This window comes from Orbicella franksi, chromosome 5, assembly GCF_964199315.1.
Source record: "Orbicella franksi chromosome 5, jaOrbFran1.1, whole genome shotgun sequence".
Lineage (NCBI taxonomy): Eukaryota > Metazoa > Cnidaria > Anthozoa > Scleractinia > Merulinidae > Orbicella > Orbicella franksi.
In genome coordinates, this window is record NC_138149.1 from 3,058,451 (window position 1) to 3,073,154 (window position 14,704).

The 14,704-nt window shown below is 39.3% G+C and overlaps 1 protein-coding gene across 1 annotated transcript; it reads right to left on the bottom strand.

Annotated features, from left to right (window-relative positions):
* Positions 1 to 1,503: 1,503 nt before the first annotated feature.
* LOC145486785 (chondroitin sulfate glucuronyltransferase-like) lies at positions 1,504 to 14,526 on the bottom strand. Its single transcript, XM_081465496.1, has 8 exons — positions 12,837 to 14,526; positions 9,854 to 10,082; positions 6,917 to 7,050; positions 6,270 to 6,472; positions 5,282 to 5,545; positions 4,492 to 4,687; positions 3,345 to 3,560; positions 1,504 to 2,588 (listed from the first exon to the last, which is right to left on the bottom strand). The coding sequence occupies exons 1-8, from the start codon at positions 13,845 to 13,847 to the stop codon at positions 2,361 to 2,363; spliced, it is 2,481 nt and encodes an 826-aa protein (XP_081321622.1). The 5' UTR covers positions 13,848 to 14,526; the 3' UTR covers positions 1,504 to 2,360.
* Positions 14,527 to 14,704: the final 178 nt, after the last annotated feature.

Sequence of the window (14,704 nt, forward strand, 5' to 3'; positions counted from 1 at the left end):
TTTTTGTGGGATGCATCTTCGTTTGGATGATGAGAAAGTGTAGAGGATATACGAAGGTAAAGCGCGACAGAAGATCGGAAATATTGACTTCAGGTTTGAGTGATCTTTGGGGACAGTTAATTCTCTAGTGGTTACATTAGGAATTCAGTACCTAATAATGAACAATCTAGAGCCTGCTGGTCTGGTGCAGTCCTCACACCCTCCAGTCCTGATATTTTGCTACCTCGGTCGAGCTGATAGAACACTGTTACACTGTTCTTCGACGAAGAACGCGATATTTATAGAGTCGGCTGGTAGCAAAACCCAGGCAAAAAACCATACTTAATAGAGGGGACTGGTTATGAAGCCCGCCAAACATCAAAGAAGCAAACAACGATGTCAAGATTTATGTTGGAAGGTCCACAACCGTGCACATTCTTTTGTTTTGCGCTCATACACTATGCATGAAGTACGTAACCAAAACGTTTCTGTTGGTTTGTTCCTCAGTACGGAGTAAACAACTATCGTGTTTTGTGCACGGTCGAGGCCAAAAAACCGAACAAAAACATACAACGATCTCCCCATTCCCCTCTGTTAACTATGAAAGAAACCCATCATCATTCACCCAAGAGCCATTTCCAGTCACGTGTCATTTGGAATCACCAGTCATGTAATCACGTGATTGCGGACGATGCTGCCAGCCTAAGTTCAAGAAACATGTGAATAATCCTAATCAGTGTAATACGAACAAAACTGAATACAAGCAGTCAAGTTCTCTTCACGCTAGCTGTGTCTGCATGTTGTTCTTTAAAATACACTGTAACCAAGTACGGCACGTTCATGATATGATGACTGGGTTATGTTACCCCAGTTTATGGTATTTACCTCATTAGCATACCGCGCATCTAACATGCGACCAGGCGAGTTTATAAACGGACTGAATTTGCTTCTTGTCTTTTACCGCTGGCTCAAGAAACTACACTCGTCACCTCAGAAGCTACGTGTATCAACTCTGAATAATGAAATTTGAAATTTGAAAAAATTGAGCTAATTGAAAAGAAATTTAAGCCCGATGTATTTTAATACTCTTTGTGCTACGCACGGATTTAAAACTCAAACAAAAAAGTTTAGGATAATTAAAGGGTGTTACATCCAGCAATTTTGCCGTTTTTGAAATCTGATAATCCGTTCAATACTACACGCAAGGAGGTAAAAAATCCAGTCAACACGAAGTTCAAAAAGCCCTTTTACCCGTTACTGTTTCTGACGCATTTTTTTCCTTTTGAAAAAAAAAAAAAAGATTTGCCAATGGGCCACATTCGTATTCTCGGTATTGGACTGGAACTAGCATGTAATGGAGGCTGATGCGGGGAATATCATGAAAAAGAAATGAAAGTCATTTGCATGTGAGAAGACTCCCCGCTTTAGCCTCGGTTCCAAGCTAGTTCCAGTCCAATATCGAGAATACGAAAATGGTCTTTAAGGCTCGTATAATCTGAGGGAAAGATTAAAAACTCTCGATACTATCACTTTCTCCGATAACTCATTTATTGTAATTTTCTTGTACAAAATTAGAAGATCTATCGTATCTTTACTTACATATTCCTATAAGTTAACATTCATTGTTAGCCATTTGTTAGACTAATAAAAACTGTAAAGTTTCTTAGTCGCCTTTTCGTTATGTGGCAGATTCCTTCTCATCGTAAAAACTACAAATACTGTTTGTCATCTAGCAAATACTCAGAGTAAAAACAAACATGATTGAGAGAATGCTAATCTAACAACATTCATTCAGACTTGAACTTTTTCCGTTTTGTGGAGGAGCGATCCAACCCCAAACAAATCACAATTACAATCCATTCTCGGATTTTCTTTGGCAAGGGGCTGATACTGTTACCGCAAATATCTGCTGAACGGGGCATCCCTTACTTAATAGCACTCCTCGGGAGGTTAAATATTGAACACAGCTTGTTAAATAAGTTGACATAAGCTTATCTTTAAATAACAACTTGCTTTTATGTAAGAGCATTAAGAGGAATGAAATATTTGTTGACCGCTGAAACCTTAGAATCAAAGATACAAATTATTATCGCTGCTCAGTAAACATTTGTCACACGTAAGACTTAATTTTCCTGTTGACCAGTTCTATCATTTCATGACCCGCATGCGAGACTTGCTATTAAAAATTTGAGATATTAACTGTCGATTATTAGAACTACGTACACAGATTTTCCAGGAAAGATTGCGTGACAAGTTCAAAGACCCTCTCCGGAGACGGTTACTACTAATTGCGTCGTTACGCAAGTGTTTTTTCAAGATTCTTAAAGGTTGTGAAGGAGATACTGTTAATTATTGCTTTGACTAATAGTGATACTAACTAACTAACGTAATTGGTGCACTTCTGTCGCCCCATTCCCCTGAATCTTCTGTTCCATCTCGAACATAAGGAGAGCGAGCTGGGAACGAGACGCCATTCCTTCTGCTTTGATTGTGAGGCATTCGTTGTACTCATCTTCCTTCAGATGCGGATCACACGTGACGTTTTGAAATCGTTTTCTTAAGTCAATGTCCACAGCTTGGAAAACATGCAAGGGACTCGCGGAAAATACCTGCAAAAGAAAAGGGAAATTGCTTGATATGATACCAGATTATCTGCGATCAAGATTTGTTTATCACGACAATGCGACTAGTATGCGGGGAGACGCGGGTTCGAATCCTGCTCGGGACACGAATTTTTCTTTCATTTCAGAGACTTGTGTCGAAAGCCGCCTGTAAGTAATTTACATCTTTCTATCATCGTTTATAAGGCTTTCCTGGCCCAAATAGTTTCTATTCTACTTGATTTCTATACCCAGAAATAAACTGCGTGAAAAAGCATATCCTTTACAGCGGCACATACCCACATAGCTTACATATGGGAGTACCCACCCTAGTCTCCCACGCAGACGCTCTTAGGGCTCGTCACGCGTTCCTCCCCACGAACGTGGGAAAGAACGCGTGACGATCCCTAAGAGCGTTAGCCTGCAGTGCAGGCGTCTTATTGGGGCGAGTTAGCGTTACAACCTTGCGACCGCCTTTTTAGACCGCCATGTTAGACCGCCATGTTAGACGGTGGGGGATGGGGGAGGGGAAAAATGAGAAGACTAACTAAGACTAGATTTTCTTCGCTCCACCCCTCCCCTGTCATTCACCCCCTTGGTAAAACTTTCTTTCTCTCCCCAGTCTTCCACTGCATGAAAAATTCAAGATGGCGGCTAAACTTTTTACGATGTGAGCGCTCGCTCGAAAAAATCTCGCCTGCTCTGCAGGCTATAAGAGCGTCTGCGAGGGGGGCTATACCACAATAAATCAACTCTCATCTTTACCTCCATTAAATCCAGTGCTGGTGTTTTGTGCTCTTTTAAGAAGTCGTCATTACTCATTCTCAGGTCTTTATAGTCCTTGTTATCAAAGCAGGCCATGTCTCTTGGTCCTTGGGCCCAGCGTCCCGTGTCCCTGTGCACTGGAATCACATCCGGGACCGGCCTTTGACGATACACAATACTGGGATCGTAGTATGCGAAGGGAATGGGAAAGAACACCTAAATGAAAAGAACAAAACGCATTAACGCACTGGGGAGCAGGGATGGCGCAGTGGTGAGAGCGCTCGTCTCCCACTAACCTGGCCCGGGTTGGATTCCGTCCCGGTGTCATATGTGCGTTGAGTTTGTTGTTGGTTCTCGCCTTGCTCCGAGGGTTTTTCTCTGGGTTCCCCCGTTTTCCCTCTCCACAAAAAACAAAACAACTCCAAATTCGAATTCGACCTAGCCTGTGTTGCGAGCGTTCCCGTACGAGCCGCACAAAATTGGGCCGCGGAAAGAGCTGCTTCCAAAGAGCTTTTTCGACCTGCTAAGGCTAACGTGGCTCTTTTCCCATCATTACATGTAAGGTTCGGGGTGAAGGTTATGAGTTTCCATTGTTGAATCCTTTTATTTAAGTATCTTTTCGAGACGAACTGATCAATGTAGTAAAACTTTTACAGTAACTTCAAACTCAAGACTTTCGAAAAAGATGCCTTGGGGCGACCTGGGGAGTCTGACACTTGTTTAGCTCAGAAACTTGCTACATTTTCAGAGAATTCCTGAAGGCTCAAGGTCGTAGAGCTTTGAACGAAAAAGTACAAATTTCGTGCAAATAAATTGAATTCAGGTGCTTTAGTAACGTTTTCGCAACAGGAGGGCAAAATTATGTGATCTGAACTTGTTTGTAAGAAAAACCTTTCCAGTAGATGGTTAAACCAGCCGGACAAAAATCGTCCTCACAACTGGTCAATTTGCCTAGTGCCCTGCCCTTAATGAAACTCCTACAAATTATTAGCTTGCTTGCACGTCCTCTTGGGAGATCTTAGCGAGCTTGCTTGCTAGGCCTCCAGGCTTACAGCCAGGCCTCTGGGTAGTTTCCAGTTCCTACAGTTCAAATTCGCGGAAACTCCGCGACAGCAGGGACTTACTTCCACGCTACCAGTTTACTCACCTGCTCACCACTGAGAGCGTTAACACGACACCGGTTTAAAAAGTTGACGTTGAACTCGACTCTAAGAGCCGTGAGGAAGATAAGAGCATTGGCAGGCAGCTTCATGGTAACTATGTCCATTAGCAGCGTCACAGAATTGTACCTCACTCCAATCTGTATCCATGGCAACTGAGCCCACGTGTACTTCTGTTTGTACCTGGATATCAGGACATGGATTAATGGGAAGTGGGTCTAACAGATCACTACAGGGGTGAGGTAAGTCTTCGCAACTGCCGGTGCTGAATACTGGTTCATGTAGAGCGAACACACTAGGAGAGTTCCTAGCTCCGCCCATCCACTCCTGGGTAGCCTGTTCCAGGCTCTCGGTAGTTGGGTCCTCCCTCGTTTTTTTCTCTCGCTCGCCCTCTTTTTTTCGCTCGGCCCTAACTACTGAGAGCCTGGAACGGCCACCTCTCCACAACGGTAACGGCCACTAAAGCGCATCCTAACTGCCAAAATAACCTCTTGCAACAGCCAGTTAATAAACGACTGACGAATGGTGTCTACGAAACTTGATCCGTACCACCCGCCGTTGGTCCCTGTTTCTGTTTTATTGATACCTTTTCAATGTGTTATGGATGTATACACTACAACAAGCATTTTTTTAAACAAATTTGTTGCACCTCCGAAAAAAAACATTAGTCGTATTACAAGCCCACCTCCCCATAACAACCACCTCTCTACAACAGTCACTTTCCATTGCTCTCAAGATGGCCGTTGATGAGAGGTTTAACTGTATATCACTACTTACCGTGCAATAAGGGCCTTCCCACCCGCAAATGGGTCTTCTCCGGTTTTCTTAATGGTTCCATCTCTAACGTTCACAAAGACAGTAAGTAACACGACGTTCTCACCAGTCTGTAGACAAACTTTCTGATACATCTGCAGAAATTCATCCAGTTTGTCCGTGTCTCCCCTTGTGACCGGAAGAACAAGATGTATTCCACGCTGCTCAATGGCAGTTGGCATCTGGATGCTTTCCACCCTGGTGTACGGTCTCAGAAGATGAACGCGTCTGAAGGAAAATATTTAAAGGAGCTCAGTTCCTGATATATTGCGTATTCCTGTTTCATTAGTCTCTATTAATCTGATATTTTGATGGTTTATATCTATTTATTTTGTTTTGTTTTGTATATTTAATCTTGTACCAAGTTTGTGATACTTATGTGTACCAATGTATTTGTTGTGCCTCTTTCCTGACTCTTACATTTTTAATTAATATAATTACGGTCACCCAACTAGTTTAGCTTTTTAGTTATTTTGGGTGTCCCACTACTGTATGTACTGTACTGTTTATTTATATATTTATAATTACAATCTTGTAAATTCTTTTAGTTGTTTACAGTAGTAGAAATAAAACTGTTGTTGTTGCACATGATTTCTACAATCTTGAAAAAATTGGGTACGCTTATTGTGTATAGTTGGATAAAGTTTAACTGAAAAAATAGTGAAACTACACGCTGAACAATTGCATGCTCACAATACATCATTTTTTGAGTTTCTGATCCAAGAAAAACAAATTCTCTTTTTCCTTTATGGTTAATTATTGCAACCAGGAGGTCCGCTCTTAGGCATGGTTAAATCTATGTATTACAAAGCTTGAAACATCGGTGCTAAACGTAAAAGAAATTTCATTTGGGCTTCATCTTTGCAAAAATATTTTTACCAAATTAACACGTAAATGATGCGGAAACTACCAGGTAAACTATATTTTTGCGAGGCATTTACCAGCAACACACCTGACAGTCGAGTCTTCCTTGCTTCCAGTATTCTTGATTCCTATATCCAGGATATATTCAGCACCTCGTCTCGGATCAACTCGTCGGTAGCCGTTGATAAGGCGAAACTCTTTCTGTGCACTGCTGTACTCTCGTGATAACATTTTAATTGCTGTTTCCTTGACATCTTCGACGTCTCTTTTGTAGTCACCGCGCAAAGGAACCTGGAAAAAGAATCTAAGGTTAACTACACAAGACATACACACAGTGAAGATATACGATCAGTGTAAAACGAAGACTGCAGACTACAGACTTTTTAAGTATTATCGTGTTATTTCCACTATGGAGTACTGACCGTAAACAAGGTTATTCAGGCTGATCGCAGCAAACGTCTGCACTCCGGTTAGCCTGAATTTCACTTCGGTTAGACTGAATATCACTAAGGTTAGCCTGAATATCACTCAGGTTACCCTAAATAACACTCTGGTTAGCCAGTTTACGATTAGCTCTCAATGATGGAAATGGTATTCAGCTAAGAAGTCCACAGTCTGCAGTCTGCATTTTACCCCGAGTCTGCATTTTACCCGCGTTCCGTTCACCGGAAAGATAGACCAGGAAGTCAGGATTCAGCACTGAAATAATCACAAATTACGACAAAAGTGACGTACCTTGGGATTAACTTCAGTGAATCCATAACTTGAAGTATCTGTAAAATATTCCCACTGCAGCACTTCGAAACGAGACTGAGGTTTGAAAGGTTGACGGAAACCGATAGGCCATGAAGGTCTCTTTTCCGGAACACCTAAAAATACATCGCGATCAGTATAATAAAGAGAAAAATAAGTGTGTATTTCCCTTGGGCAGTGCTACAAGCAGTCTATAGTCTAAGCTTGCATACAGTTTTTTTTTTTATTCTGTTCTCATGAGTAAATTATACTTTTCATTCCCAAGTTTGCGCAATTTACATTTTGGCGCGAAATTAAAGAAGCGCGCGGCTTCCCATCTCCTTTTTTGGAATCTCTCGTGACGACAAGGAAGGCAGTTACAAAATGATCGAAAGAAAATCTTTCAAAAAAACTGTCAATTACAATCTGAAAGAAAGCCAAGGGAATTTACAGGAGAGCAGACAGATTAGGTAAGTCTTTTTGGTCAATTCCGAGGAAAGATGGCCTTCCTACCCAGCGACCTATCCACCTCTTGGAGGCAAGACTATTTCTATTAAAGCTTATTTCATTTGTCGATTTCTTTAGTGAAAGCATTTCAGTTTGAATATTCTTGGATAAGCTTAAATGAGACTCAGAGGGTTATCAGCTCATCGTAATTATCTTATCTTGTATCTCAAATATCTTGATGTGATCGAACATGGATAGTAGAAGACTCTTGACTATCCATGGATCGAATGAGCACGAAGAACACAAATCACCTGGGACCTAATGCATTGTGACTTCAGTGTCCCGTATTTAGAGTTATTTCGGCCACGTACAAAACTACCTTTAAATTGAAGGAAACTTGAAAATAATGGTTTGCTACGATAGAAAAGCACTTACAACAATAAACCATAAAGGAACAAGGATGATCAAGGATGGAGAAGATTGACACGGATTACAGAAGAGGAACTTGAAACATTTAAGCTCCTTTAAGTTGCTCTGTCATTGACAAAAATATATAGCTTAAGCTTAAGCTTTAACTTAATTTAAGCTTAGTGTCAATATGAGTTTGTGATTTAGGCCCCATTTCCTAGTTGGGGAAAAAGATATGATGGTAATGGTGATAATGACCTTAACTAATGCTCTGAGGGTTGAGATTCTGTGTAATAATTAATTTGAAGAAACAACAACAACATCAACAAATACTACGCTTGAAAGAGGGAAATAATACAAATGTTTACTTTGCTATGTAAAATTATAGAATAGTTCACAGAAAAATACATAAATGTTATTTGCCAGTGGGAAGTCCATATGGAGAAAAAACTTGCTTTAGGTTTTGAGTACAGCCTCGAGGCCATTTTAGGGCATTAGGGCAAAGTTTTTCTCTGGGAAATATCAGGTTTTTTTTTCCTTTTAATAAAACTTGCAAAATTTCAACAGCCAGAGATTTTGAAATCATGAGAATACATAGAGTAAAAGAGCCATTCAGTGCCAGCACACACTCAAGAGTGAGGAGAAAAGTTTTCACTGATACAGGGTAAGTTTTTTTTAAGTTTTCATTTCATGAAATGTCCAGCTTAAATAGTTTACAGTGAGCCAAAACCTTACGTTTCTAGCAAGGAGATGTGAGGTGGAGTAGTCCGTAACTTGAGGTCTGTATCATGAAAAAATGCCTGTGAAATTAGCCAATTAAATTCTAGGTTCACTGAGATGCTTGAGAAAATAAGAATCTTTTCCACATATTGGAGTAATATCAGTCATTTTCAGCCTGTATACAGCTGTTCCCTCCCTTCAAGGGGAGAGAGCAGCAGGATACCATTTTCAGTCAAAACACTTCAGCTGGATATCAAAATATGTAAAAATAACATCCCTTAAAATAGTCGTAGTGCAATATCATATGAAAATCCTTGATAATTAACACCCAAACAATTGCAAAATATAAGAAACTCTTAAACACTCTTATAATAACAATATTTCGTTCTCAGGTAGAATATAAGCCCATTTTGATGGGGAAAAATAGGAGAGAAAAAAAGGAGGGAAAAAACTCCCTACTTTCAACATGTCTACTTTCTTTTAGACCATTAAATTATCAGATCTGGAAACATTAATATGGCAGAAATAGTGGTCTTTGGAACATGGGATAAACAAACATAAATAATGTTAATGTTTAATTTAATGCCTTCCTTTCAATATTAGCCCCCTTTTTAAGTGTTCTACAAGTGTCCTTATGGTAAGAGCATTCCTAATGTTAATCGCCTCCTAAAACATTTTACAATATTGATCATGCATGTTTTTGGCGGATATTTTTTAAGGATGTGGCTAATTGCAGACTTATTGCTCACGATCATACATCACCTATACATCAAAGTTTATTTTCTGCTAAAAAAAAATAAATAAATACCCCATCATGCAGGGACTCAAACAAGAGACCCCTGGCTCCAAAAATCAATTATATCATAATAATATGATTCTAAAAAATATATCTAAATTGATAAATAACTGATCTTTCATATATTTACTTGTAATATGATTCTAAGCAGGCTGAGAAGCAGGCTAACTCCTTCTGTTAACCTAGCTAGGTGCTAAATTGAGTCATCAACACCGTTAATCAAATGGTGATGAGTGAAATTAGGGAACAATTTCAAGCGCATTTTGTTAAAATTCTAATATTAAAAAATGCAAGTGAAATTATTTCTTAATTTCAAGAGTATACTGGTCATTTGGTTACCTTTCAATATCATAGGAGACAAATTACGTTTACAATTGTGGGATTTTTACTTGTTTATTGTAGCGAGAAATTTTGCGTCAAACATTGCCATGGAAATTTTGTAACTTCCGCAGCAAAATTAAGGAGTAACATGTCACCTGTGATATTATAGTAAAGAAGCCAATATTTATTAATATTATTTACCCTTTGGTAGCTGTGTGACAAAGTAAATCTGCAACTTGTTAACTTACCATCTGGTAGATATGGTAACATGTCTTTAATAACATTCTGCAATGTCCTTGTCTCAACAAACGTTCTATTAAGCTCCAGTTCAGTGTAGTAGCGGTGCATTTTGTACATAACCAGAGGATCTGTAACAGGGTGCAAGCTTATAACACGAGACATCCTTCTCTCTTTGATCAGATTTATTATGTCATTAGATTCACTGTCTTTAGGAATATGGTAAAATAGCTCTGATGCCTGAAATAAATAAAAAAGGAAATCAATACCTACATTCTGAACACATCTCAATTCTCATTTCGACATTAATGCACTGGTAAGCAGACAAGTAATGAGAAGAAAGAAAACTTCTTTAAAATAATAGAAATGATATTAATAAAACATATTCTTATAACTGAAATTTATTACAATAGAAATATATATGTCTTGGTTTTTTTGCCAGCACATTTTATTGAAACACAGAATATTTTTTACCACCAACAAGTATCAGACTAAACAATACCATAAGCCAATGTGCACAAATAGGCTAATGCAGCAAGGCCAGGTGGTCAGCGCATTGGACTCGCACTCCAGCAGTCCTGGGTTTGAGTTCTGCTCTGACCACTACCTGGATTTGTTTCACAGTAGTCCTGAGTTCAAATCCTTTGCCATGCTTGTAAAAAGCCAACTGGTTTGCCTCCTGCCAGTTTTTTTTTATAGTTTTTATTGATTTCCAAAATTAAATTACAAATAGAGTTGCGAAGCAACAGAGCCCAATATGAGAACATATTTTTATCTAACTATCTGCTAATATATTGTGGTATTGCTGTCTCAAAATAGCATTTAATTTATATAATCAGGAGCACTGCTTTTAGGCTTGGCTAAATATCATTGTATTCAGCCTGAAAGTATTCCAACTCTTCAACATTTTCTTTCAGTGGGCCATGTTTGCATTTTTTGAGCAGTTCTGTAATTTTTCTTCTAACTCATTGACCTTAGCTTTCTTACTGTGAGCTTTTGCTTTGCTATAATTGATAGTTAGCTGTCAAATTTCATATTTTAACAAATCCGTAACAACCCACTTATCAACAACCTCTTTAAATTCTTCCAGCCAACTTTAAATATTTGCATCAAGAGGATCACAATAATTGATTTCATTCACTAAAGTAGAATTAAATTTCCAAAAGCTTAGACCACATTGATGCTGTCATCTACACCATTTATAAGTAATACTATCTCAGAGTGACGGATTTAATAGATGGTTTTATATATTGTGAAATGACATCATCTTGTAAACCATCACTTTTCAACCAAAAGTCTACTTGTCTCTGAATAATTTGAGTTTTTTGACATTGTGTAAAAGTTTCTCTTTGGGATGCCTGACATGCCAAATATCTATCAAATCCTACTTCAAACAAATATCTCCTAAAACCTTGAGCTAGTCTTTTGTTTTCTTGAGACCATCACTCCCGTCTAAGTCTTGGTCAAAAATCACATTGAAATCTCCACCAACCACCACAGCAAAATCTGAGAGAGTAAACAAACCTTTAAGCTCCTCAGAAATTGTTTTGAAAAAAATCACTTTACTTGGCAAGTTTACTTGGCACACAGATGTTAAAAAGTAGAAATGGGAAGTCCTGGATCATAGTCTCAAGAAGAATATAGTGAACTGGCGAATCAACTTCAACAATTTGAAGTCTAACTGATCTTTTACAAGAATAAGAATGCCCCTGCTATTACAAGACACATGGTGTCCTGCCAGTTGGAATTCTTAACAATTTTATCTTCAGTTTGAAATATTTGTTTCAGTTGTTTGCTTGGCCCAGCTAGCTGGTACCAACTAGCCTTTGTGCTATAAACACTGCTGAGGGTAAATAAAAGGTCATTTATTATTTATTTTCATTTGGGTTCTGAAAAATTAACCTCAGTAAAGGTGGTATGATAAAATGCTCACAAACTGAGTTTGGTTGTGCAAGATCGGCAAATACTTGGTTATCAGTCATTTGGAAGGGACTTCGCTGTGCTTCATGCTATAAACCTTAACCCAAATCTTTTTCTCTAGCCAAAATAGCCTACAGCCAATGTGCTGGTGATGTCCTGACTCCAGCAAGCAATGGTCACAAAGATAACAAGAGATTTGCTAGTAACCTCAATTTTTTTAGGCTAAGAGTCTCGACTAATATTGGTAAGTCAAACTAAGGGTTTTCTGGCTCAAAGATTTTGCAATAGACCTATACCCCTCAGAATTAAGTGTTTGTCTAGCTATATCTTTAAGAAAGAGTACAAATGCCACCTTCTGAATAATCAAACTTGATTTTGCTGCTGCCATGTCTTTGATTTTACTTTCATACAAGAGTGAATGTAGTGTATGTATGTTGTTACATGGTGTATGTAGATCTACATGTACCTTAGCTGAATTACTTTTTTTTTTTTTGCTACCATTCACTTGACCATGGTAACTACTTCGGCCACCGCTCAACGTATAAATTTTATCTCCTTATGGCTTTATATTTCTTTTTTTTTTTTTTTACTATTTTCATTACTTTACCTATAAAATGTATCTAAATGCCCTATATAGTGAAATAAAAGAATTGAATTGAATTGAATTGAATCAAGTTTGAGGTCTTTAAGCTACGAGTGTACGACAAAGAACAAGTTCTTGTTGATTTAAGGCCCAAACTCATCAGCGTCTGTAATTACCTAAGGAGGTGAAACTCCCCAGTCCACCACCTTAAGCCCGCCGGGGAAAAAAAACACTCTCGCGGGCAAAACACAATTAACTGAATCAATTATAAACACAACAAAGACTAAGAAAAGCAACAATGTTGATCACGCAAACAGACTACGGCTAGATAATACCGGGCCACTCATTTGCATCCGTATATGTTTCGTTCTTAGAAGCATTGAGAGATATCTTGATATAAAGTGGCCCGGTATCGTAAAATCGCTCCCAAACTACTCACAGCTTCAAACTGTAAGTAAATAAAAGTTTGCGCCTTTGCCCACCGGCCTTACCTCATAACTCCAAGTACACTGCAGTCTGACATTCTTGAATAAACATCGCCCGAGTTCTACGTCTTCATGTTCGGTCAAGGCGTCTTCTAGACAACTGTCCAAGTGAGGGACCAACTTCATCAGCGCGCTTCTTGACAAAGCAACTCCTGCACCACCTTGACAATACTTCTCGTGCGTGTACAAATCGCCATCGCCATTCCCCCCGTTAGCTCTGAATGAACCGGGTCTACCGAGATAAACATCTTTAGAACTGTTCACGCTATTCAACAGCTCCACAAGTTTCTCGGGCTTAAGGTACATCGCGTCTTCCACACGCATAAACCATTCAAAATTGTTGGCATAATGATCATGCATATATTTTAACATTTTAAAGGACATTTTTGTCTTCGAAAAATTCTCATCTTCTACGTCGGCCAATTGCACAATCGGCAAACCCAACACTTTGCTGTACTTCTCGTAAAAGTCAACATCTCTAGAGAAAGGAGTGAAGAATATAATTTTTGGTAAAAGTGGAGCCCATGTGTTATTTACGGCGAGCACTAAGGAGTCAATGTTTTCTTCAGAGGTCAAAATACCAACAAGTAATTTGTCTCTATGACCAAGTTCACTAGCAACGTAGAAAGGCCGTAGACCATAACTGAAATGAGTCACTTTCGGTGGCACTGTATTATGTACAACCGGCTTAGACTCCTCGCTTGTTGTCTTCCTTGATTCGAAGTCGCCAGGTTGTTTTTGGTGACCCAAAATCAAAACTTGCGACTCTTCTAAATCGTACAAACATTGTTGTTCCACAACAGGGATGTAAAACATAGACAAAGCGAACCCAAGGCTCACGCCGATAATCGCCGGTATAACTGGACGAAATCTCATTCCACGAACAGACTTCATTTTCCGACTGAACGAAGTTGAACCTGAAAAATATCGACTGTTGTCGTCTAAAGATGCGCTGGTACGATTAACACCCCCATCCAACGCTTCGTGAGGGTGAGTTTTGCGGTGAAATGTTGCCATGACGGTTATTAGAGAACCTAACCTTGCCGAGTAAAATTGTCGATTTATCCTCCAACATTATTTGAGCAATTTACCTAAGATCATCGAAACCCTTTCTTATTGTTCTTTCGCAGCGGCTATGAAGCAATTCTCGGAGCTTCATTGGTACTCGTGCTTTGATGAATATTTCATGAGTCACTTGTCCATTTGTTGCTCTTTTGTTGTTCCGGCTTGTTGTTGATTCAGGTGTCGATCGATACTCGTGGTTACCGAGGAAATTTACATATTGGCTGTTTGGGTTTTGTTGCTGTGGCCCATAACCTCCTCTTTCTTACAAAGAAGAACTCGATTCTTCTGTTATTCACTTCGAAACTCTGCCGAGAGCCTAAGGACGGATGGATATAGGAGACAGACTGGGCTACCGCGCGCATGTCTTACGCAAAAAATCAAAGAAAACATCCGTCAGCTACCTCTCTATTCAACGCACGCCCCACCCCCTACCCCGTCAATTCTCCCGTTTTGCGCTGGTGTCCAGTTCTCTCGCGATTCTGTCCGTGCGTTCAACGATCCGGATCGAAAAGAGAATGTGGGAAAATAGAAGGCTGAGAACAGTCTAAGCCTCAGCTTGAACAGTAGACAGAGCGGTAAATAAAATGAATACGATAAATGGCAGTTATAAAATTTAGCCGCTTTCCCTGGGCAGGTGGTCGCTCAAGATGAGTTCAAGATTTCTATCGCGTGCTAGTTGGCGCACTCCGAGTCAACTATCACGTGATAGAAATCTTGAGCTCATAATCTAATTGTTTATTAGCTGAGACTTTCCAGTTCTCTTTACCGTGTTAGTCATAGCCCCCTTAACTTTTTATAATCCAAAATAT